At 43.2% G+C, this 25102-nt stretch overlaps 1 protein-coding gene across 5 annotated transcripts in view; it reads left to right on the top strand.

Annotated features, from left to right (window-relative positions):
• The window catches only part of LOC116941255 (uncharacterized), a 66213-nt gene extending 43847 nt beyond the window's left edge, over nucleotides 1-22366 (top strand). For 2 of the 5 annotated variants that reach the window (XM_076066353.1, XM_076066351.1), the window contains exons 9-15: nucleotides 2054-2158; nucleotides 5205-5295; nucleotides 11337-11415; nucleotides 12738-12815; nucleotides 14381-14483; nucleotides 15512-15615; nucleotides 17121-22366. In XM_076066353.1, the coding sequence (XP_075922468.1) occupies nucleotides 2054-2158; nucleotides 5205-5295; nucleotides 11337-11415; nucleotides 12738-12815; nucleotides 14381-14483; nucleotides 15512-15615; nucleotides 17121-17262 (702 nt within the window). In that variant the 3' untranslated portion in view covers nucleotides 17263-22366. The remainder of the gene's footprint in view (nucleotides 1-2053; nucleotides 2159-5204; nucleotides 5296-11336; nucleotides 11416-12737; nucleotides 12816-14380; nucleotides 14484-15511; nucleotides 15616-17120) is intronic. The other 3 variants (XM_076066352.1, XM_076066355.1, XM_076066354.1) reach the window with 3 other exon arrangements.
• The last annotated feature ends 2736 nt before the right edge of the window (nucleotides 22367-25102 follow it).

Genomic DNA, 25102 nt, shown 5'->3' on the forward strand with positions numbered 1-25102 from the left:
CCGAAGACAAATGTGACATTTCGAAAGCAGAAGTGATGCAGCTGTTGTCAATTGGCCATTTTTATTTGCATAGCGTGCAATGGCTGTGTGCTTTTTACACACTTTTCTGCCTTTTCCAGCCTGCAGTTTTTCTATTATGTTTTAATTATTATTGTTAAAAAAAACATTCTTGAAGCATTCTTTTTGCCTGCACCTCTTGGCACATTCCTATTTCCCTGTAAGGATCTTCTTGGTCTGTGCTCATGCAACACGAATCTCAACTGCATACTAGCTGGGCAACTGGCTAAACAGGACTTTCTGTGTAACAAACATTGATATTTCCCATTATTTACAGGTATGTATGTATGTTGAACTTCTTTGGTACCATACGTAGCCAACCAAGCTAATGGTCGGTGCGGGGGATGGACAACAAACTAAACACAAAAAGTAGTTTTAAAGGTTTGAGTGGAAAGACACGATATAGAATGCTGACATTTTAGCCAATCCACCCATCATTAGAACAGAGATATTTGATTACTTACAGTTGCAAGTCGTTATCTCAATTCGGCATTAAATAAGTACCTGATGGAATGTTTGAACATCGGGAAATGTCAACACCGATGTTTCAGCCAGGGGATCCCTCTTCAGAGAAGAGAGAGAATTGTGTTAACTGACAGTTGGCGGGTGCATTGGTGCACTGCTCTATAAACCCAGCCCATAGGATTCGATTCCTAGCTATGGCCCGTCACAGCACATTGAGAGGTAGAGTGGCAACTCTCTGGCCTCTCTATGCTATCAAGAGGTTGCCACTCTTATCTCTCTGGCTTCTCGTGTGCTGTGGGGCACCACGGTGGCTATATGTTCACTACCTTGCCTGGTGCATAGGAGGTCGTGGGCTCAATCTCGACCCTGACGCATGTATGTTTGGAGTTTGCACGTTGTCCCTGTGGTTGCATGGATTTTTCTCCAGGTCCTTTGTTTTTTTTCCGGCCACAGTTTAGAAAAATGCGTTAAAGAGTATTTGGCTGCTCTAAACGTCCATGCGATAAGCCACTTTGGTGAGAAATCACTTGCAATAGCCAGGTCACTTCTGAAAAATAGCTATATCGCTTAGTGGGAATTACTCTTTGGTTTTTTCGGTAAAGTCACGTAAAAATAAGAAATAATGATGAAATACAATTACATAATAGCATACGACGTTTCGATTGCAACGCAAGCAATCATCATCAGGTATAGAAGAGCTAAATTTAATAAGAGAGAGGAAACGGAGAGATGGAGAAGCACATCATATTGGACAAGATTTAGTAAAATTTTGGAAACAATATAATGCAGCACAGAGGGTCGGTCAAAACACAATTAACACATAGTCTGGCTGATTAAGTTATTTCAAAGATTGCAAAATTATAGGTTAAGAGTGATAGAGTACAGATCACAGACATATATACAGACATCCAAGCAGAGAGAGCCAGCACAGAGACACAGAGAGAGACGTACACATGGGACAGAGCTAAATTTAAGAGAGAGAGGAAACAGAAAGATGGAGAAGCATATCAAATTGAACAAGATTTAGTAAAATTTGGAAACAATATAATGCAACACTATATTTTATTTTACTTGGTAAAATAAAATATAGTGTTAGTAATAGTGTAATATAAGAAGTTGCCACTCTACCTCTCTGTGCTGTGAAGAAGGGCCATGGCCCAAAACGTTGACTATCATTTACCTTTTATTTTGAATGCAGTAGTATTGACGAATGTGAGGGTTTATGATCAGTGTGCTTTCTGCAGCACTACCAATGCAGTGCTACCAAATTTTATATATTAATAATGTTTTTGTCACTCACAATTTATGTTGGGATGCACCAAGAACACTGAGACATTTTAGACAGTTGACAGGTGAACAGTTTGATTTGACATGTGAACAGATTAACATGAGCAGACATTGAGCAAACTAAACCTTGTGAAAAAACCTTGTGAACAAAAGCCTACTTGTGCTTCTCCGTTCTGAGGCAGATGACGATGTTGAGGTTTGTTTTAATGTGTGAGTAATCGATTGTTTCTCTCTCCACCCTTAGAAATACAAACAGGCTGAAGAAGCCTTCAAGAGAGTCCTCGACTTGGATAAAGACTGTGAGGAAGCTGTAGAGGCTTTATTTTCAATCAAAGTTGAGAGGCTGATGGTGAGTATTGGCATATGCATTACCAACCAGTGCACTTGTTTATATTTTTATTTGAATTTACACACTATCTGTAAAACCTTGGAATGCGAGTAACTTAGTCTGCGAGTGTTTTGCAAGACGAGCAAAAATTTTAAATAAATATAAATTTGATAAACGAGCGAGGTCTTGCAATACGAGCAGCACGTATACGCTTTGTACTGCCGAGCGTCACGTGATCACAACTGATATATGAGCGCTTTGGATTACAAACACGTTTCCGGAACGAATTATGCTCGCAACCCAAGGTTTTACTATATCTATAACGGTCTCGTCCATAGCCTCTAACAGACTGTTGGGCCGCCAAGTGCTGTTAGCGAGCACCTGTTAATACCTGCACGGCACATGAAGGGTGGGTGGCCAGCCCTACACCCAGCCGCACTTAATCTTCCCAACGCTGATGTTTACACACCGCACGAGGGATTCGATTCGGGCGGCGTCGACCTAGGGGGAGATCCAGGACCGGTTCAGATGTTTGTCACCGACGTTGGCCTCGTGAGCGGGAATCGAAAGCGGGTCGCCGGGTTCTCGGCGCAGTGTGCTAACCACTTCGCCGCCTTTCCCCACGCGCAAAGTTAAAGCCCAATCATATAACGTCTCACCCCTCCATTCCTGCAGGTGTCGACCATGGTGTTGGTGACACATTTGACAGATTTCCAGGTGTTCATAAACATCTCGGCTGTAATTTTTGTTATGCTTCTGTCATGAAGTGATGTTGAAGATCAACTCAAAGTTTCCCAGTTTTGGGCCATGCACTTTATCGTTCACATAAACCCAACATTAAACTGTGCATTTCAAACTGCTGTTCTATAATTGTTCTTTAATGAAGGGTGATCCGTTTCCGGAAATACTCCCTAGTATTTACTTGTGATGATGCATAATTGCATATCAAGATTGTTCATCACATACATGTTGAGTTGACGTGTAACAATCCGTCGATAAATCATTGAAAATCGTATTATTGCGCGCATGATTTATGCATTTAAACATACCCACGAGACTGAATGACTTACTGTTAACACAAATTGTAAATATGATATTTTTGTTTAGGGAGCAACTGGAACTGTACAAAATAGACGGGAAAAAACTATACAAATAATTCTTGAATCAAGTCGCAACCACATGTTTTTTTACAAATTATAACGTTGTTTTGTCGTGCTGAATCGTTATATTCCTCACGTTTTAATGTATTGTGTATGCCCATGCGACATTCAAAGAAAATTCTTCTGAAAGCAGAATATTTAAAGTTTTAATCGACTAATTGTGACATTTTTCAACTGTCGGTTGCCACAACCAGCACTGATTCACTGTCACATCCTGTGAGTTATTACGCAAATGTCATCTTCCAGGTGGCACTGTTGTTTGGGTGCTTGACTCACTCTCGAACAAACGCAAATTCACATCTCGTCAGAGGCCGACTCGTCCCATCATCACATCCCCCTACAGTCAGTAAAATGAGCACTGCTTTGTAAGAAGTCAATCGTGGTTACGCTAGCGAGAGAATGCCCCCCCCCCACCATTGTAAAGTGGTAATTTACACCTTTGGTTCCAACCACCAATAGTGATAAACAGCAAGACGCTTTGACTCTGAATACGCAAACGTGGGAGGCTGTTAGGCTCGCCTAATTTTAGGCTGGGGTTATTGAAGTGGAGTGCATCATTCTTCAAATTATGGTCAGCCTATTGTGCGCATGTATATACCATAATTTTAATGCTACGTTAACGGTTGCATGATCTGAGCGTTGCAACATCATTTGAGTGAAAGCTTAAGGACTGTCCTGAGCTTTTGATGTCCTGAGCTCATTAGCCGGGGCGTGGTGGTACACCCCTGTGATCCAGCATGCTAAGGTTAATCATTCAGATTTGAAGAATACCGCTTGATTGCGAGGTGGCCACAATATCGCAGTACAGCAAGCAGGTGTTGAGTCCATCTGTGTGCACCTGCTGAGTGTGATGTGTTGGCGAGATGTTAACTCCCTCACCTGGTATACAGGAGGTTGCCCATTCTATCCCGAACCTGATACCTGTATGTTTGGAGGTTGCATGTTCTCCCCATGGTCATGTGGATTTTTCTCTGGGTCCTCCGGTTTTTCCCTCCATATTCAGAAACATACGTTTATAGTATTTTGCTGCTATAAATTTCCAAAAGCCATTTCGTTGAAAAAGTGCTATATAGCTCAGTGGGCCTTACCTGGTGAACAAAAAAAAAATTGTTTTGAGATTTTGTCGGGGTCTACTGCTTTCTTCCCTTTCTTTGCATGAAATTGGCTGAATATCCCAATGCAGTGTACTAGTTTAAAATAAGAGCTTTGAAACTGAGGATTTCCTGAATGAATTCCATTCTTATACTTATAAGCCCATGAGCAAAATCATTGAAATTCGTCTGATCTCATCAGATCTCAAAAAAGCTCAGCAGGTTTTTTTTGCCTTAATAGTGCTTGCATTTGTGACCACTGCAGAAAGCAGGTGCAGTATGCTGTTGCTGTGGGGTTACGTTGTCAAAAGAGGACAATGCAGCAACATCCATGTTGTACTGTACTCCTCTGCAACGTCTGTGTTCCCTGCCTTCACCAACCCACACTGACGGCATGGGGGGAGGCTCTCATTAAGAAGCAGTGGACTGACACAAAGGCTGTACACGTGCAGTACGCACAGTGTTTTCGATGATTGATAGTTTTTCCTTAATGATTTGTATGTTTAAAAAAACATACAAAGTGTTTTAAATGATTGAAAGTTGTTCCTTAATGATTTTGGTGTTTAAAAATACGCATCAGTGTAACACTTGCAGTATGGTACCCTATGTAAATGTGTGCATGTACAGCACTTCAATCCACTGCTGGATGAGGCCCTTCCAACGCCGTGCAGGTCTTGGGTATTGACATACTTCAGCACCGCTGGTTGACTAAGGGGCCGCTAACCTGGTTCTCAATGTGCAATATTATATGCACTCGGAAAGTTCTGGTAGTCTGAGCAGAACCTCTTTTTTTCACACGCTCTCCCACCGTTCCAGGACCACGGCTTCACACGCGAGGACTCTGAAAAGGCTCTGAATCAGGAGGAATCTTTTGAAGCAGCTCACAACTTTCTTGTGAACAGCACTGGTATGTGTGAGATGCCTTTGTCCATGTCTACCCAAGTGCCCCTTTTATGCATCCACCCCTAATGCTCGATTCTTTGTTCTAACTCACAGCTTGCCTCTCTTCACTGGGTTCTCGCTTGTTTTGTCACAAGTTTAATTGATTCCTTTTCTTTTTGCTTCCGTTTTATTTACAACACAATGTCCTTGAATGTCCTCCGGTAGGCCTTGCGGACGTTAGCCCGGGCGTGCGTGCACAAGTACAGCACGAGCTCTAGAACTCTCTCTCTCCACGGCGGCTGTCATTTGACAATTCTCCAATGCAGCCCACGCTACTTTCCCACATCATCAACCCCAGCAACTACGCCTAATCGTGTTTCTCACCTTCTGAACAACAGTTATAATAATAATGCTGTGGACAGGATCCGCCCATTTTTATTGCACTGCAGCCAGTAACACCAGCCGGTTAATAATGGTCTTTAACGATAACATCGCATTGCCGTAGGAACGTGTGATCATTGCCCGTTGTGTGGAGCAGTCGGCATAAGGCGAATATGATATGAGGATGAATCATCACTCGGACCGACCAAGGCCGTAATCGTGGTTTGAAAACCCAATGACAACCGCATTCATTAAGAGTAGATTTGTTTCCTGACAGTGAATTTGCATTTCTTCTTGGAGAATTTCCAATCGGTGCAATGACAATGCCTATTTTAAGAGGCCCAATATAATGCGTGGTTGGCAATCGTATTTTCCATTGCTGTGTCTGGTATGCAACCCAATACATTTGAGATGATTTTGGCTTATTCATATTCATGAGATATGCAGCAGTGCATCAACTGCGCAAATGATATGTACATGTTACGTTAATGCGAATAGATTTACAGCTATGCAAAATGAGGGAGAAAAACAAAACCCAAAACAAGAGTAAAATCGGTCGGGGGGGAAAAAATTGCCACTTCTCGATTCGAATCGTGAATTGTGACGCTTGTTTGAATTGTTCTTATGCTCATCGGTTTCACTACGTAAAACTCATCCCAAGTATTTACGTAATTTAATATGGCATAGTTGAATTGTTATGCTTACAATACACGCATGATCTTAATCGTCAATTATTTCTGATTGAGTAAAAATTCACGTCGTTATATATTTGTGATCAAGGAACCGACAAGACGACACCGCGTGACAGTACGTCGTGATCCACATGACACTACGTCGTGATCCACGTGACAGTATGTCGTGATCCACGTGACAGTACGTCGTGATCCACGTGACACTACGTCGTGATCCACGTGACAGTACGTCGTGATCCACGTGACACTACGTCGTGATCCACGTGACACTACGTCGTGATCCACGTGACACTACGTCGTGATCCACGTGACACTACGTCGTGATCCACGTGACACTACGTCGTGATCCACGTGACACTACGTCGTGATCCACGTGACAGTACGACGTGACCCACGTGACACCACGACGTGATCCACGTGACAGTACGACGTGATCCACGTGACAGTACGTCGTGATCCACGTGACAGTACGACGTGATCCACGTGACACTACGTCGTGATCCACGTGACAGTACGACGTGATCCACGTGACACTACGTCGTGATCCACGTGACACTACGTCGTGATCCACGTGACACCACGACGTGATCCACGTGACACCACGACGTGATCCACGTGACACCACGACGTGATCCACGTGACACTACGTCGTGATCCACGTGACAGTACGTCGTGATCCACGTGACAGTACGTCGTGATCCACGTGACAGTACGTCGTGATCCACGTGACAGTACGTCGTGATCCACGTGACACCACGACGTGATCCACGTGACAGTACGACGTGATCCACGTGACAGTACGACGTGATCCACGTGACACCACGTCGTGATCCACGTGACAGTACGTCGTGATCCACGTGACAGTATGACGTGATCCACGTGACACTACGTCGTGATCCACGTGACACTACGTCGTGATCCACGTGACACCACGACGTGATCCACGTGACACCACGACGTGATCCACGTGACACCACGACGTGATCCACGTGACACTACGTCGTGATCCACGTGACAGTACGTCGTGATCCACGTGACAGTACGTCGTGATCCACGTGACAGTACGTCGTGATCCACGTGACAGTACGTCGTGATCCACGTGACACCACGACGTGATCCACGTGACAGTACGACGTGATCCACGTGACAGTACGACGTGATCCACGTGACAGTACGTCGTGATCCACGTGACAGTACGACGTGATCCACGTGACACCACGTCGTGATCCACGTGACAGTACGTCGTGATCCACGTGACACTACGACGTGATCCACGTGACAGTACGTCGTGATCCAAGTGACAGTACGACGTGATCCACGTGACAGTACGACGTGATCCACGTGACACCACGACGTGATCCACGTGACACTACGTCGTGATCCACGTGACAGTACGTCGTGATCCACGTGACAGTACGTCGTGATCCACGTGACAGTACGTCGTGATCCACGTGACAGTACGACGTGATCCACGTGACAGTATGACGTGATCCACGTGACAGTATGACGTGATCCACGTGACAGTACGTCGTGATCCACGTGACACTACGTCGTGATCCACGTGACAGTACGTCGTGATCCACGTGACAGTACGACGTGATCCACGTGACAGTATGACGTGATCCACGTGACAGTATGACGTGATCCACGTGACAGTACGACGTGATCCACGTGACACTACGACGTGATCCACGTGACACTACGACGTGACCCACGTGACAGTACGACGTGATCCACGTGACACTACGTCGTGATCCACGTGACAGTACGACGTGATCCACGTGACACTACGTCGTGATCCACGTGACACTACGTCGTGATCCACGTGACACCACGACGTGATCCACGTGACACCACGACGTGATCCACGTGACACTACGTCGTGATCCACGTGACAGTACGTCGTGATCCACGTGACAGTACGTCGTGATCCACGTGACAGTACGTCGTGATCCACGTGACAATACGTCGTGATCCACGTGACAGTACGTCGTGATCCACGTGACACTACGTCGTGATCCACGTGACAGTACGACGTGATCCACGTGACAGTACGACGTGATCCACGTGACACTACGTCGTGATCCACGTGACAGTACGTCGTGATCCACGTTACACTACGACGTGATCCACGTGACAGTACGTCGTGATCCACGTGACAGTACGTCGTGATCCACGTGACAGTACGACGTGATCCACGTGACAGTATGACGTGATCCACGTGACAGTACGTCGTGATCCACGTGACACTACGTCGTGATCCACGTGACAGTACGACGTGATACACGTGACACTACGTCGTGATCCACGTGACACTACGTCGTGATCCACGTGACAGTACGTCGTGATCCACGTTACAGTACGTCGTGATCCACGTGACAGTACGTCGTGATCCACGTGACACTGCGACGTGATCCACGTGACACTGCGACGTGATCCACGTGACAGTACGTCGTGATCCACGTGACAGTACGCCGTGATCCACGTGACAGTACGACGTGATCCACGTGACAGTACGACGTGATCCATTTGACTATTTTTTGTTTCAAAGGTGAAGGTGCGGCTCTGTGATTGGTTGTTTCTCGTGACAAAGCTGGTGGAAGGGGGCTGTACCACCACGACAATAATAGCGAGAAATTATATAGAAATTAGTTATTTTCAAAGCCTTTTGGATATCGCCCACTAATCGAATAGCCCTTATTAAAAAAATATTATAACATTCTCCTCTCTAAGATATGGAGCTACTGCTCTGTTCAGAAGAGCGTTTTTTTACATCAGTGGTGGGTTATTTATAAATGGAACACGTTGTAAAATTGAGACTGTAAAAATATTATAGCAAAACAAATATTGAATTGGATCACGACTGAATCGTGACGATGCATAAATCGCTGAGGTAAATTGATATGCGTGTCCCGAGCAGTAAATGTGTGCCGTGGAATGTTTTCATTCACGTTCGTGTTTTTCAATAAAGCTCTGCCACCTTGTGTTAGGAAGTTGGTTGTGCGACATCCTGGCACGTCTATCGTTACCGGGCAAAACGAATTGTAAAAACAAGTTGGTAGCACACGTGATCTATGGCATTGTTCAAAACAACCCAATGTAATTTGCTCCACTCAGTCTCAAACAGTAGCACGTTTGCTGCCCTGTGGGAAAAATGCACAGCTTTAAGGGGGCAATTTCCAGTCGCTTCCAGCCAGGTGGATCGGTGCCAGAATGAGCGGCTTACAATAAGGTGGGCTGCGAGTTCATAGCCTGGTTGGGGTTTGACCGTGCCCATCATCCCTCCAGAGTTGCTCAAATAATAAGTATCACTTTGTTGGAATGTCAACAATAGTTTTCCTATAGATAGACCCCCCCCCACTCCCCATAGGAATGCAGAATGTCCACCACTGGCCCCGAGTACCGCCTCTATGCCCCTTTGAAAAGCAAATCGCTTTGACTTTCTTGACTTAACATCACTTAAAACAGCATATGGGAACGGGGGTAATAAATTCCCTTTAACGTATTTTATGGAAATGGTCACTGAAAATAGCTTTACCTATGAAACACGTGGCATTTGTACGTCGCTTCGGACGTGATGATACAACCTGAAGTCCCATCTTTATTTCATGGAGCAGCATTAATGGCTGAAAATACAACAAGCACAATAGCAGGTAGCAATGTGCTTTGATAACTATTTAATCGCACCTCTGATTAGCATGGTTGGCTACGTACGGTTCAAAATAAGTTTAACATACATAGGTGCAACTGCTATTTTTGAATAGTATAAATTAACAAGGTGCCTCTAAACGCTGTGCATTTTCACAACGTATGCAATTTGCGTTGTGCACATTCCATGCAGCACACACATCCCCTAGTTGGCAGGTTTTGAGTCAGACGTGGCATTAAATTCTAATGAGGTTAGGATGAAATCTTGACTTAAAGCTTTCGTGACTACAGGAATTCATATTCTTTGGGTCTTTCGGTAAAGTCACGTAGAGAACAACCAAAAATTAGAATTTTCTTTGGTAATGTTTGTGTTATTTTCTTTGAACCTATCTACGTGACTTTACCGAAAGACCCAATTAATGAGGTTAGGATGGTTGATGGGCATATGATGATGCGAGGAAAAGAAGCAGCTCATAGTTTCCGTATTGGAGACTTACACAGAGAGCGTTGCCCCGTGTTGGCACTAAAGCACAACGGGCAACGCTCAAATAAAGTTTTTTTTTTGTCACTGATGCAGTATTTAAATTACAGTCAAAAGGGTCTCCCTGGTCAATCGTTCAGTGTCGAATTGACTTGACTTAAAGCTTTCTCAACGAATGGTGCTTCAGTCAGTGGTGAAAATTCCACATTTCAGGGGCAGGAGGCAACATAATCTGTTGGAGAGTCGTTGTTGACGTCCCATGAAGTGGTGTTTAATTTCATTGAACGTGGAGGTGACGAAGGGCTGAGCTGGGCCCAATGAGCAGGTGTTTGCACGCAACCTTCCAACCGTGAGGTGCACGCTCTAACCACAGTACTACTCAAACGCTTTAGTAAATGGGTAAGTACAAGTGCCCATATGCATTTAAATCGCCCTGAATATGCCCAATCCCATTCTATGTTGGAAGCGAAGTAGGCTTGATCCTGGCTAGTACGTGTATTTAAGACTGCCTGGGATTCCAAAATGTTATACAATTGGTTTGTGAGGAGCCTAGAGGTGGCAGTCCAGAAAAGGATGCTAAACTCTGTCACGGAGTTTGCCAGACGTCTCGGTGAGTAACCCTCCTGAAAACTAGTCATGAGGCCTCTTGGATAAAACAAAGGGTATTGTTATATTATCATAACAATTTTACACTGAACGTTAGGTGCTATTTCTTTTGTAAATCCAAGATTTTTAACGGCGATGCAAAATTCCATTTTTAGTTCGGTTCTGTAATTGGCAGAAAAAATAGAAGAGTTTTTGCTGCTGTTGCTATTGTATTGTTTCAGCCTAATGATGCATTGATGTTTGTGTTTGTCTGTGCAGACTACCTGGAGACAATGGACATCTCAAATGGGAGTGATTCGGATATTTTTCACAATAATCACATGGGACAGACATCCAGGTAAAATTTCACAATGTAACCCACGTGTACAAGCTGCCTTCCCCAATCTTGTGCACAGTGGTGGGGTGGGCAGTGCTTATTTCTGGTTATAGTCCTGGGTCAGTGATGGAAAGACCACATTCCTATGACAGGTGTACTCGCAATTATAGATCTGTATCAGCAATTCAGCACTTATGTCACTGATTACATTTTTTTCATGTTTCCAATTGCACAGAATTCAACAACAATACCATAACATGTGACAGTGTCTAAATCCATATTAACAAGTTACGTGTGTGTTACCACACACGCACGTAACTTGATGGAATCATAACCTCGTATGACATTACGATGTCCGGCAAATATGGTTGTCATTGTACTTTCTTTCATATATTAATTTCAGGTTGCACTGCTTTTAAATTTACCGACAAAGTCGTTATATTCTTAGTTTCTTAGGTAAAGTCACGTTGAAGGGAAACAACAAAATAATAAAATATATATAAAACAATAAAAAATTCTCACGACGTTTCGACCATAACTCAAACGGTCGTCTTCAGGTGTGTTGGTTCTTTGTAAGCCATCTGGCTTCCATGAGAGATTCGTTCATGAGGCTATCCACATATACAAGCACAGAGACAATTTCAACTGAGAAGATGGATTCTATCTTAGCAATCATTGGAAAGATTTGATAAACCATTTCAGGTCTTAATTGATTGTTCATGCTTACAGTGGCTTTCAGACAGCATACATTATAAAAAATTTCGTCTCCCCCCTCCTCTTTTCAGAATATAGATGGACTAGTCCTAAATAAACTGCCAAATCGTTGCGCGTGGCGCTAACATTTTTTATAAATAAATAAATGCGCCGTTTAAAAAATACATTTATGCAAACCAACACACCTGAAGACGACCGTTTGAGTTATGGTCGAAACATCGTGATAATTTTTTTATTGTTTTAGATATTTTATTATTTTGTTGTTTCCCTTCAATGTGACTTTACCGAAAAAACTAAGAATATGAATTACTGCAGTCACGAAAGCTTTAAACCAAAATTTAAAGTCTTTATAATGAGAAAATAAAAATTCTCATTTGCAGCCCTTTGTCAATCCACTGTTGGATGAAGGCCTCCCCATGCAATGTCAGTAATGGACGTTATTTGACCATACTTCACCGCACTTGTAGTGTGGATTGGTGGAGGTTGAATGCCCAGGACCGGTTAAAAATGATCGCACAATATGCGATCCGTGGCCAGGACTCAAACTCAGGGCACCAGGTTCATGTAGTGGGATTTTTTCCAGATGGAATAAATTAAATCAAATGGAATGCTCTGCGGTTGTTTTTCAGGATGGAAGCGAACTCTCTGTGGATCGGGAACGTCACGAGCAATGTCACAGAGAAGGCCATCATGGATCTCTTTAAAAGGCACTCCTCACATTTAATATGTTTAATGTTTTTACATTATGCTACTTTCAATTCACATCTGCTGCACTTTATTCAGCAGAGGAAGGCAATCTGGATGATTGATGTGTAGTTGTAGAATGGCAATATTTATTTAATTATCATTACACAGTTTTCGTTCAACTGTAATTTACATTCTAACAATAATGAGTGTTTCTATTTTAATAAACACGAAATAGAATTTGATTTGTTTGAACGTTATATTGCTTGTTATTGCGCCGCTAATTTAAATTGCCGCAGTTGTGTGTCATCCATAACACAATGAGCGTGTGTCACAGGTTAAAAAATGTCTTAGCTATAACATTGTATTATTGCTAATATACACTGCATGTACTTCATTTGAAACACACCGTTAATAGCAACAGTGACCCCCACCCTGAAATTCGGAAAGATGAATTCAAACGCTGCAGATTTGGTGACATTCAGCGAGCCTCTCCCCTCCACTCAATCTGGCATTGCCCACCACGCAAGCTCAGCCATCCTCTCCATTATTGTTAAGACTCTTGCTCGAAACATCAGCAGTTCCGTAAAGAGGCCAGCGGTTGAACCGTCAATATCTTACATCTCGGTAACTGTAAAAAAAAAGGATTACTTATTAACCGGCTAAAAAGTATTGTCAACCTGTGCTCTACATCCCAGGTATTGGAGTTCCACCTGTTGGGAAGTGTAATATCATGCCAATGATTATGTCACCTGGAAAACACCCGATCTTGTCAGATCTCCGATGCCAAGCTGGGTTGACCTTGAATAGTGCTTGAATGGGTGACCACCACACACAGGTTATCATAGGGCTGCAGTGACGTGTGGTTGGCAACAGAGGGCAGTACAGCAAAATCCATTGGTGCATTCTACATCTGTTCCCACATCATCACCCCTGACTTTGCGAACCCGCACTGAACAGCATATTGCATTGTGGTCAAATAATCCCAGCAACCTCGGTGTGGTGAGGCTCTCATCGAGCAGTGGCTTTACAAAGGGGCTGTTCATGTTCACATGTTAATGATATTGTATTGCACTGGCTGTAAAGCTACTCACAGCTTGCGTCTCACCCTCTGGTGGTGGCAGCATTTTCACTCTCGCTCTCCTAAGCACGGGCGCGCTGAAACGGATGCCACGCCATCTCCCTGCCCAATGCGGTATAGGATTGCCGCGGTTCGAGCCCAGTGCAAGTGTATCAATAAATACCCCCTGCTTCAAAGCAGACGTTAAAAGTTCACGTCACGTTATTGGAAAAAGAGGCCAAGTGTGCTGGTGCCACAATCCAAATTGACGAAATTGCTCAACTATTCGCAAACCACATCCTTGTTAAAAAAAACCGCAAAGCAACCATCACCCTCTCCTGGCAGATGAATTCCTCTTTGCAGGCCAGTGCTGCGCTCACCTTGTGCCCCACGGCCGGGAGGGGTGCCTCTGTCGACCACCCTCCGCATTGCGGTGCGCGGCAGGCACGGTGTAAATATTAAACGGGTGGTCACGACGACGATGCCTTTGCCCGACATCTAACGTCGTGCGTCCCCTCGCCCCGGCAGGTACGGCACAATCCGGAGCGTGCGTGTCATGCACGAGCGCTACTGCGCCTTCGTCAACTACACGAACGGCGAGGCGGCAGCCAAGGCCATGTCCGCGCTGCAGGTTCGCTCCGTCGGGGCGGCCCATAACCGCGCGACGCCTCCATAACCACCACCGCCCGTCGAGTCCTTCGCCCCGTGACTGATCTCGAGCACGTCTGAGATCAATTATAATTACAATCACCATCGTGAGCTGAAATTACAACCACGTACATTGCGATTGCAACGCTTTGTGAACGACGCGATTGTAAGCGTAGTTGTGACCCCCACGTCTGATCTATTGGTGCTAACAAAGCACGGAAGCATGAACACGTATGTATTTTCGTATTTGGGAGCGGTTGTTCAGTCGGTCACGGCTTGCGTCAGTAGTAAGCGGCAGCAAAATTTGTCCTTGGCCTAACCTAGGTGAATCTACTGTTGGATGAAGGCCTCACCCTGCTGTGTCCGGTCATGGGAGTTGTTTGATCATATGGGGGCAGGACCGGTTCAGATATCGCTCGTCATAGATATTCGCCATGGCCGAAAATCGAAATCAGGTCTGTTTAGCCTTAAGTACCTGGTACTTGGTGTGGTGTATATATGTTAGGACTACAGAGACAAAGGCAGCCAGTAATGGTGCTGGTTACACCACCCCCTCGTCCACCATAACAGCATGAATGGATGTTAACCCTGCATATGGTTGTACAAGGTGGTCTTTGTATGCACCTAAGAGCAGCGCCATCAATTATTGCCAATGGTTACACTTTGCGAGTGTTCTATTTACAGTAATATAGTAATACTTTGTCTATAAATAACTGTTTCAAATAGTAATGTAGTACTTCACCTCTGCCATCACACACACTGACCATTCTGCCCAAGCCCTTTAGCTCTTCAACTTTCAAAACTCCAGATAACCACACCTCCCTGTGGAGACGCAAAACCAAGAGTGCTGGTTATAGTTGCTTCCAAGGTGCAATTCGAACAATGAATGTAAGGGAACTGCATTGTTGCAACTAAGCTTGTCCAGTGACTTACCCTCGTACAATTGTTCTCCTTTCCCCCTATTCAAGCTGGTCTTTATCTATGATCTGCTTTGTCCGCTTCCTTCCGCAGGGCTGTGAGGTGGCCAACACTAAGCTTCTCATCAAATACCCGGACCACCACCCCAGCAACACACCGAAGGCAGAGAGCAAGACGTCTAACATTCCACTGTCGGGGTATTTCTCAGAGCCCACATCGTCACGTCACTCGCCTGAGATGTGTGCCATGTTGTCAAAAAGCACGCTTTTATATTACTTGTATGTGCTCCAATTAAGGTTGAAATTGTTAAAGCACTAACTCTGCTTGTCCATCTGTATCAGGGAGTCATGATGAAGGATAATCCAATTAGAACGAATCTTGAGCACAAAGTGGTCTTGTGATTCGGGACTTTCCCGATATAAAACCGGACACTTAGAAAAACAGGATGCACAAAATCTGGAAATAAAAGCCAGAATTAAATAGATGTTTTAGGCTAAAATGATATCGCGTGTCATGTCGTTGCCTCGCCTCTGCAGATGACATCATTGTGTGACGTGATCTCATCGTATGGCTTGAAACTTAATGGTTATTTTTAGCCAATTAAATACTTCGAGAACAAACGCGTGTTGTAATTTATTTAAAGCATCCATTCATATGCATGGTGTTTATTCCTTGCTTAAAATGCACTGCTGTTTGTTCATGCATGTCACAGAAAAACAAGCAAACATTTCCATGAGGTTTAACTAAAGTCGATTAAAACCTGCCGCTCCATGAAACTTTAATGAATCTCTACACCAATGGGGGTTGCTCCTTCCTGCTCTGTCGTTACAAGGTCTAACATGCCCCTCCGCAAGTTGTCCACATCGCCAACTCCTGTCCCCGTGTTTAAATCTTCTTGTTCCGAGCGTTTGTCCCACGAGGAGGGGTCCGCTTTCTGGATCCTCCACAGTTGTGGATCCATCCTCCGTCTCCACAGTGACACCGCACTTTTTAAATCTACTTATTAACAAAAATGTAGATTTCGATTCTTGTCACCAGTGACGGTCATTAAACTTCCTGCTCATTCCGATACTGGACTGCATAAGGTTCATATTTGTATGTATTTATGGCATGTAACGATGCATACATTCAAATATTAAGATCAACTATTTGGCAAATATTTAATGCACGAAAGTGCGTCACGATTTATACTTAGTATGAGTAAATTACATGCTTGCTCTTTGGTTCTTTCGGTAAAGTCACGTAGGTAGAAATAAAATCTAATCAATCACTATTTCTACCTACGTGACTTTGCCGAAAGAACCAAAGAGTATGGATTCCTGCAGTCACGAAAGCTTCAAATCAAGATTAAATTAAATGCTGTTGCAAATTAGAGAAATCCGAATCGTTACAAAAACAAGGCCAAAAGTACGTGATTCTCAAATAAAATTGTGACCCCAAAATCATCGAAATTCATTGAATCACTGGGGGGAATTTAATAAAGACATTGATCATGAATTGTTACATTAATCATGAATCAATGCTCACCTATTTAGAATTCGGTTTATATATCTTCCAACTTAATACCTCGCCATTGGTTTTGTGTATTGCCCAACCAGAGCTCGACACCGTCCAGATAAACTTCACATTGCGGCTATAAAAGCGACGGTTTTTTATCGTACGGTGTGTGCACGTGTGCGCTTGTGTGCATCCCATGTGACAGAGACAAGAAGCGTGGACCAATCAATGGCAATGAGTGTTATTTCTGGAGAACGACCGGATGCACCTTTGAAGACCGTTGCCGGTTTCGCCACGTCCCTGAGAACCGATCCGTTGACCTCAAACCGTGGCAGCGCTTCAAATAGGTCTCGTCTCTTTCTCTCACGTCCTCGTTCTAACAGCAATGTAAAATGAGGGCCATCCTAGAAAAAAAATGTAATCCTCACACATATATATGTATATTTAACACGTAGGTTATCACAGCCAATATTACGATTCATAATACATTTTTGGGTTAGGCCACATAATAATCGGACCATTCACCAACAACCGACACAGCCAGATAAATCTATGATTGCTTCTGTGCAACGTACCATTTTTGTATTGGTTGAGCTCACCAGTAAAGGTTGAAGAGCAATTTGCAACCATATTTCGCAATTAGATACAATTACGAAATTTACTTGTGAGATGTGTTCTCTAACTTGTGAGCTGTCCAGTGGTGGAAGGTCTTAACAGTCGGATCATTACGTGGCCTAACTCTAAATTCTATCATAAATAAATAAAAGTATATATTTGTTTTATGTAAAATTGCTGCTAATTTCTTTGGATCACTTTACAAGACACTTTTCATAGCTTATATTGTACCTCCTCCCCGCAGATGGCGGCATGATCAACGTTAATTCATTTTTCTTATTGTGGTTATCCCACTGCCCTATGAACCTGGCGACCCGAGTTCGATTCTCACGGGGCCCACAGTTACATCAATGGCAAGTGATGTCTGAACCAGTCTTGGATACACCCCTTCACCAATCTGCACTGATCAGCATGATGAAGTATGGTCAAACAATATGCTAGCTGACACGGTGTGAGGAGGCCTTCATCCAGCAGCAGATAGACTAGAGGCTGTAAATAATATCCACTGTCAACTGAACCTTACCTTCTAGACAATACATTTTTGTGAGATTTCAAGTTTTATTCCAGAACGCCCCTCATATGAACCAGTGTATAGTGCAACATTTAAAAAGCAAAAGCGATTAAGTGTTTTGAAGCAACGGGTGAACTGTGCATATACATTGTCAAGTGTTGCAGCAAAGCTCGCAAACAACAAATACATTTAAAAATGAGAATTGTTTTTACTCAACGACAGATCTTGAGCATTTCTTATATCACACGAGTAAAAGCTACTGTTGTTTTGATACAGTTGTCTTTGTGTGAGGGACTGAAAGGTTTTTCTTTTACAGTGTGGAAAACTGCCTTAAAACCTCATTGAGTTCATGTTCTCATGTTCGCACTGGGGAATTTGTACAGGACATGATGGGTCAGTGATCAGCGGCTGGTATTGTCACTGAAAAAGCCTCCACATTTGTCGTTGGTTGGTGTTTGCTGTGTCAACAAAAACAAAATGCCAGCAGTAGATATTCAGGTGTTGGATCGTTGATAAGTGTTTTTGTTTGCATCGGTTTTTACCTGCATTGCACTTTTAAAACAGCTGTAATAATCTTAATGTTGTCCTCTTGTTTTAAAATGGCTTCAATTGCAAGGGGCACCAGATTGTTGTTGACTTCTTCGGCACTGTATGTTATGTTAACGGTGAGAATGATTGCAGGTCAATGAAAATCTGAGACCTTAATTACTTGGCTTGAAATAATTATTCAGTACCTGGCACTCACCTCATTCTGTAGTTTGCGTGCAACTATTTAAAATAATTTCTTGTAATCATGTCCACTGATAATCCTCAGCCGCTTTTGGTTTTTCCAATATTCGTGTCTAGCACCATTTTCTCCCGTTTGTTTTCTTGAAGTTTAACGGTGGGAAATGCATCCTCAAAAACACTATTGAGTTGCGCTAATTATGCTAATTCAATCCAGGATAAATAATTATGGCACAGGCTCCCAGAACATGAACTCTTGACATGCATTTTTTCGAGGGCGAAAGCACAGATCTCACGATAGATGCAATAATACAGCCAATGAAGAACGAAACTGAATTTTAATTCACGCCAAAAAATATTTAGTTTTTTTATTCTGTCGGTCTGTTGGCTTTCCAGACATAAATTATACAGCAAAATTTAAATAAGCAAATGCAAGACCTGTTTGGACCTTCTGGGTTTCATCAGCAGAGTCAAGCTTGCAAAATACTGGTGAACAATCTTCTAAGTCTGGAAGCAATAGGCCAACAGACGAAAAATATTTAGTTTTCGTGTAGAAATTGATAACGACTTTCCCCCAAATTCCCCACAACGGATCAAGGAGTATTATACAACAACCGCCATTCGCCACCAAGTGGTGGTGACGTCACCACGACGCTTGTGCCAGGCCATATACACACGCAGGTACTACTGTGGCCCAAAATGTAAGTTCATCATGTGCATATGTTCTTTTTGTTACAATGAAGAAACATCAGTGTGTAAATTTTGTCCTGAAGTAATCAATTAAAATTACAAGAGGATTTTAAGCCTTAGCAATGACAACATAGTGGGCATCAAATGCATACCCACTTGACATAATGCTCGGTTTGATGTCCTCGCAAACATTGGTTACATTTTGTATGCATCCCTCACCAATTGCGCTGGCATAAATGTGTGGGATAATATCTGATGCTGAAGGTATCCATGAGTTATTGAATGCAAATGCATTCTGCATTTTATTGTGATTTGAAGAAGTACACAAACGTTATTTTAGCCATCGGTGGAAAGCCATTATTCCGATTGCTAACAAGTCCGGTGTACCGTATTTTGTCTGCTCCGTTGTGTTCGCCCAACCATAAACAGTACATATGCAGTTGCAGGAATTAACTTAAAAGCAGGTTTGAGCTTCAGTGTTCTCTAGCAAGCGGAGTTGTGTATTTCTCGAAGGTGACATCGTATGAGCTTAAGGGAAAAAAAAGATATATAAAATTTCCATTGGTATTGTATTGTAAATATCCACAGTGTACAGTGTCCCAAATATATTAACGCATTAAGTTGTCATGATGCGTGCACATTTGGATTCATTGGGCCACCCAACCTTTTGAAAACAACCCGGACTCTTGAAACTATTCATCTCCATTTTCTTTTTTTTTACTCACATACGGTAAGAGGAGAGTGGGAAGACACATTTGCACGGCAGGTTTAAGTGAAGCCATGTGCACAAGTTCCAGTTTTGAAGTCACATTTTCCACGCTGATCGGCCAGGTGCATGCGTTTGTCACGACCGACGGCGTTAAGAGTGGTGCGGAGTCGGAACGCGTTGTGGGGAATAAAGTGTAACAAAAATTCCGATATTTAAGAGCGCAAGCAATGCACTTGTGTGTGACGATGTGCGCGTGTGTGCTAAAAATTGGAATTACTTGAAACCAGAGTGCCTTATGTGTGAGTGTAGCACGAGAGACCAAATTTGTAAGGTTGAAACAATCAAGGGATTTGTGTTTGTAAGTAGCATTCATGAAATGGGCAAGTATATAATAGGAATGTTGCAATCGTCCTAGCATTAGTTTTGTAACTTTATTTGTTATGTAACTATTTTTCTTAGTGTTTCCTCGATTATTTTAAATTATAACAAAGGTATATAAAGCAAGATTTATAATATACTATACGTGTTCGACTAAACATTGACGTGTTTCCTTTTGTGCTTAAAAATACTCGAGATGGGTCATTCCTTAGCACACTCACTGGTAGAAATAATGTTGTATCGGCATGGCAGCAGCCACATTCCGTGAGCCACCTCTCATCCCCTGAAGCATTCCCCGCTTGCCATTGGCTTGACGGTCAGTGCGAGAAACAGCACGTCCTGCACGTGGTCGCAAATTTGGGAAGGCCGTTGCCAGTCCCACTGGTTTCTACCATATGCGCTGCTGTACAGAATGTTTTTTGTCTTAATTTGTTTTCTTCCTTTGTGTAATACGCAATGTATTATTTTTTTTGTATCCACATGTGTGCTTAATAAGGAATGTTGCGTCACAATCCGAATATCTAGTCCTTGTTAAATAGCAAGTTGTTGATACTGTATGTTGTACTGGCTAGTGCAAGCTATGAGCTGTATTAAAACCAGGTGTTGCGAACGTTAGTTTTGTTTACAAATACGCCGATGTTTTAAATCATAAACCACTAATTGCATTTGCCGTTGTGAAATGTGCATCACAGCAGTGTCCCACAACCCCGATTAGAAACGAGTGCGGTTCTCAAACAGTTTTGAGTTAAAAAACATGTTTTATTTTTTATCAAGGTATAAGAATTCGACGTTTTATAGAAAGGAAGACTATTTTGATTTAGTTTGGTAATACATCTTAATGCAGGTTTTGATACATTTGGAACATTGAGATTAGTATATTAAAATGTATTTTTCAGGACTGTCAAGCCACATGCATTGCATTTGTTACACGCATTTCAGCCCTTTTGCACGCTCGTACGATAATGCACCAACACCATGTGCAGTATGCCCAGCCCCTTAGGCCAGGGGTTAAGGAATCTGCTGTCCATGGGCCAGATATGACCCACAACTTCATTTTAATAGGCTCATGGCCCCTTAAGCCCTTTCACTTAATAATGGCCCGCAAATATTATTTATAAATCACTGCAAGCATAGGTACATTTCTGACCCGCCCCTACTGGACATTGTAAACAACTATAAAGAGCTTCATATCTCATCGGATTTCTCCAGGATAAATAATCTTAATCGGGTACTAGAGGGTTGTATTTTCGACCTGTGAACAACAGTTTCACATTTTTGCTTGGTCATTCACCTGTGTCACTGCAGGACCTATTCCATTGACAACATTTACCTAGGTGTGTTCATGTGTTGTCTATCACAGGTATTTTTTATATTCCTCGTCGGCCCCTCCGTAAGGAAACTATTCCAAACCCGTGGTTTAGGGTGACATGCAAATGCACACAAACTCCGAGCAAAACGCGCCTCGCATAGAAAACCAGGCCAAAAGCGTACACCAGCAACCTCTAACCAGACCACCAGTTTAGACATTAAATTTACCAATGTCACCTCAAAATAATCACGATCTCTAACTCTGCAAACTTGACAGTCCTGTAGGGTTTTCCCCAAACACTGTACTTTTAGCATTTTTTTCTTCAAAGTATTTAAATCACTAAAGCTCCTGCATGTTGCAGATATAGTTCTATTATGTATGGTCTGTTGCAAAGATCCGTTTCATGTTGTGTGCTATGGTACAGTTTTGTTGAGAATACGCCATCTACCGTGATTTATGTCTGACAAGTGCTTTGTTTCTCCATCCACTTGAAATAAACAACATCCGATGTTTTCCCTTTCGCGGTTGTCTCTTCGCTTTAGTAACGTAAGAAGGCCTCGATTATCGTACGTGCATCTTTAAAAAAATACAATTCGAATAATAACAGTACGCATTTTTCAGGGATTCTAAAACTTTGTACACGTGAATTCACTTCGTGCCCAGTTTTATATTTCATGCAGTTCCCAAAATCTGTTCGACCTAATGTCAACCCCAAAAGTGCACATTCATCTCTGCAAAACGAGCTTGGTAACGTGTTGGCAGCTGGACAATGGTGGAGTCGGTTACTATTCTTGCACCTATTCTATACAAATTCTTTTAAAAGGTGGAGTCACAATTATTAAAGCAATCATATTGCGCAACACCATTACAATATATCTGAGAATGGCTATTCTTAGTCTAATGCAGGCATGAGAGGAATGGTAACAGGTTAGAAAACCGGGAATGCTCAGGTCAATGAACTAACTGCACTTTAAGCTCCGGAGGTTCCGTTGCAGAATTAGCAGTGCTACCTCAGGGCACATTTGTTGATTTATCACCGGCCCTCAGTAGAACGGCCAAAGCCACGTCTTCCTATGTACACCGATTGCATATCGTGCACATGCGTCAAGGTGAGAAGGTTCAGGGTAAATTGTGCTTTTGGAATTGCTGAATACAAAAACACCTTTGACGTGATCCGAATTTAATCTGCAAGTTCCACGTTTAAACTACAAGGGCATCATAGTCTTAGGCTATACATGGTTGTGGCGATGATTTGTAACATGTACGAATCTGTGTACGTTTAAAAGATCCCACGACGAATGTACCTCACAAGTAAGGTTTTCACGTCTTTAGGTACAAAAACAATTTGACATCAAGAGATGGGAAAAAAATCTCACGATGCCAGAAGAGGGGAATACTACATTTAAATGCATCGTCTTCAACGGTGTGTTATTCCGCAACTGACAAAAAAAACCACCATGACTTTTATTCTGTCTGCAGGAAGACTTGACCGATTTCCCAGGACAATGGCTACCTCAAAAAGAGGGCGATCCTGGCAAAACCAAAGACAAGTTGGGCTACCCTCTACTCGCCACAAGAGTAGCCCATTGTCAGCAGATGGCCGCAGGCGAGCGTTGAGAATTTGCTGAAATTGAGGTCACCTCCGTGTGACCGCTCGCCAGGGTTTATCCACCGGTGTGCCGAGCTGGAACAGAGCGGGGGGAGGGGGCCTCAAGACAGAAACATAACATCACTTTTGTGGAGGGCTCGCTCGGTTGTCGAGGGCAGCATGCCAATAAGTAATTCAACTTAATTGCGAAAGGTTGACCCTTGATGATGAATAGGGAGCATCCTAATGTGTCTTGAAGATTGAAATATTCAATCGGTGCACACTGCCAGGTACGACATACGATTAAGGAACGCGAACACTGGCGAGGATAATGGAACAACTTGAAAAATGTGCAAAAAACGCACAGATTTGATGCATGCTCGGAATTACGCCGGGAGACAGAAAGCGGGGCACATTGATCCGGTAATAGAAAAACACAATCAGAGGCACCATATTGATTGTTAAAACAGCAAGTGGGCTTTGGCTATAAGGGATGATGGTTGGTGATTGAGACTAAAGACAGTGACAGCCAAAGTATAGAACATGCCTGAGAGGATGTCCACCGTGGAGAGGGGAGGCCCTCTTAAAATTTAAAGATTATTAATTGGGGTGTATTACATTAAAAAAAGAACATCAAATGTATTTTTAACCGTAAATAAAACACTGGACTAATGTTTGTGCTTGTAAATGGGGCGTGGGTGGGTGGGTTAGAGACGATTACCCCCCTCGCTGGATTCAGCCACGTGGTGGGATAAACCATTGTGAGACAAAGCAGGGACGAGCTTGGATCGGGAGGGATAAGCTAAGTCTGAGGCTGGCATGTTCCTGCCTCTGTAGAGTAGTAGTGCACCTTTTTTTTATCGTGTATCTGATGCCACATCTACACCTGCGTTCACACATGTCCCGGGACACCGCCGCTTATCGGGCAAATCGATCGGAAGCTCAGTCACGCTGCTGGATCAGTGCAGCCCAGTTCCGAGCTGAGGTTGTGGAAACAACGCATACGTTGGCATGGGAACCAATGGGACCTGCAGTGGGTATTTTTTTCCTTCCTTTTTGAAGACAACACACCTCTTGATAATGTTAATGCCTCTGGCGCGGTTGGGATTAGTGGTTGGCCCCGCACTAATCTTCAGATCGTGGTGCCACGAAAGGCTGCTTAAACACTGCGACCTCACTGGGTAGTAGGTCTTGAAGGATTACCATTATATTTTACACGAATCAATCAATGTATTAGCTCTCAGACCTGTATCATTAAAGGACGAATTGTGGTCCCCAGAAGCTTCTGAATAGTCGATGGCTATTCTTGATAGATGGCTGCATACGCGCACAAACACACACCGCGCTGCACCCAGCAGACACTGCGTCTTTGACAACTTCTCAAAAGGACGGAGAGGTTAGGGTTGTGCTTTTTAATGTAGACATTTAATTAACACACACTGTCACCATCAACATTACGTACTTTTCCAAACACATCCAGGTGAGACAACACTTCAGACAAATGTATTTTTGCGAGGCAGATGTTATTGATCGCCAAGGGAAATCCATGCGGACGTAATGGTGAATGCTAAAGTTATCAAATAATGCTGTCGAGACGACAAGAAGACGAAACAGGGATTTCACTTCCGCTATTTAAACACACGGTTCACTCATCATCATCA

The sequence above is a fragment of the Petromyzon marinus genome, chromosome 11, assembly GCF_048934315.1.
Source record: "Petromyzon marinus isolate PM22_M1 ecotype Great Lakes invasive population chromosome 11, UKy_Petmar_22M1.pri1.0, whole genome shotgun sequence".
NCBI lineage: Eukaryota > Metazoa > Chordata > Hyperoartia > Petromyzontiformes > Petromyzontidae > Petromyzon > Petromyzon marinus.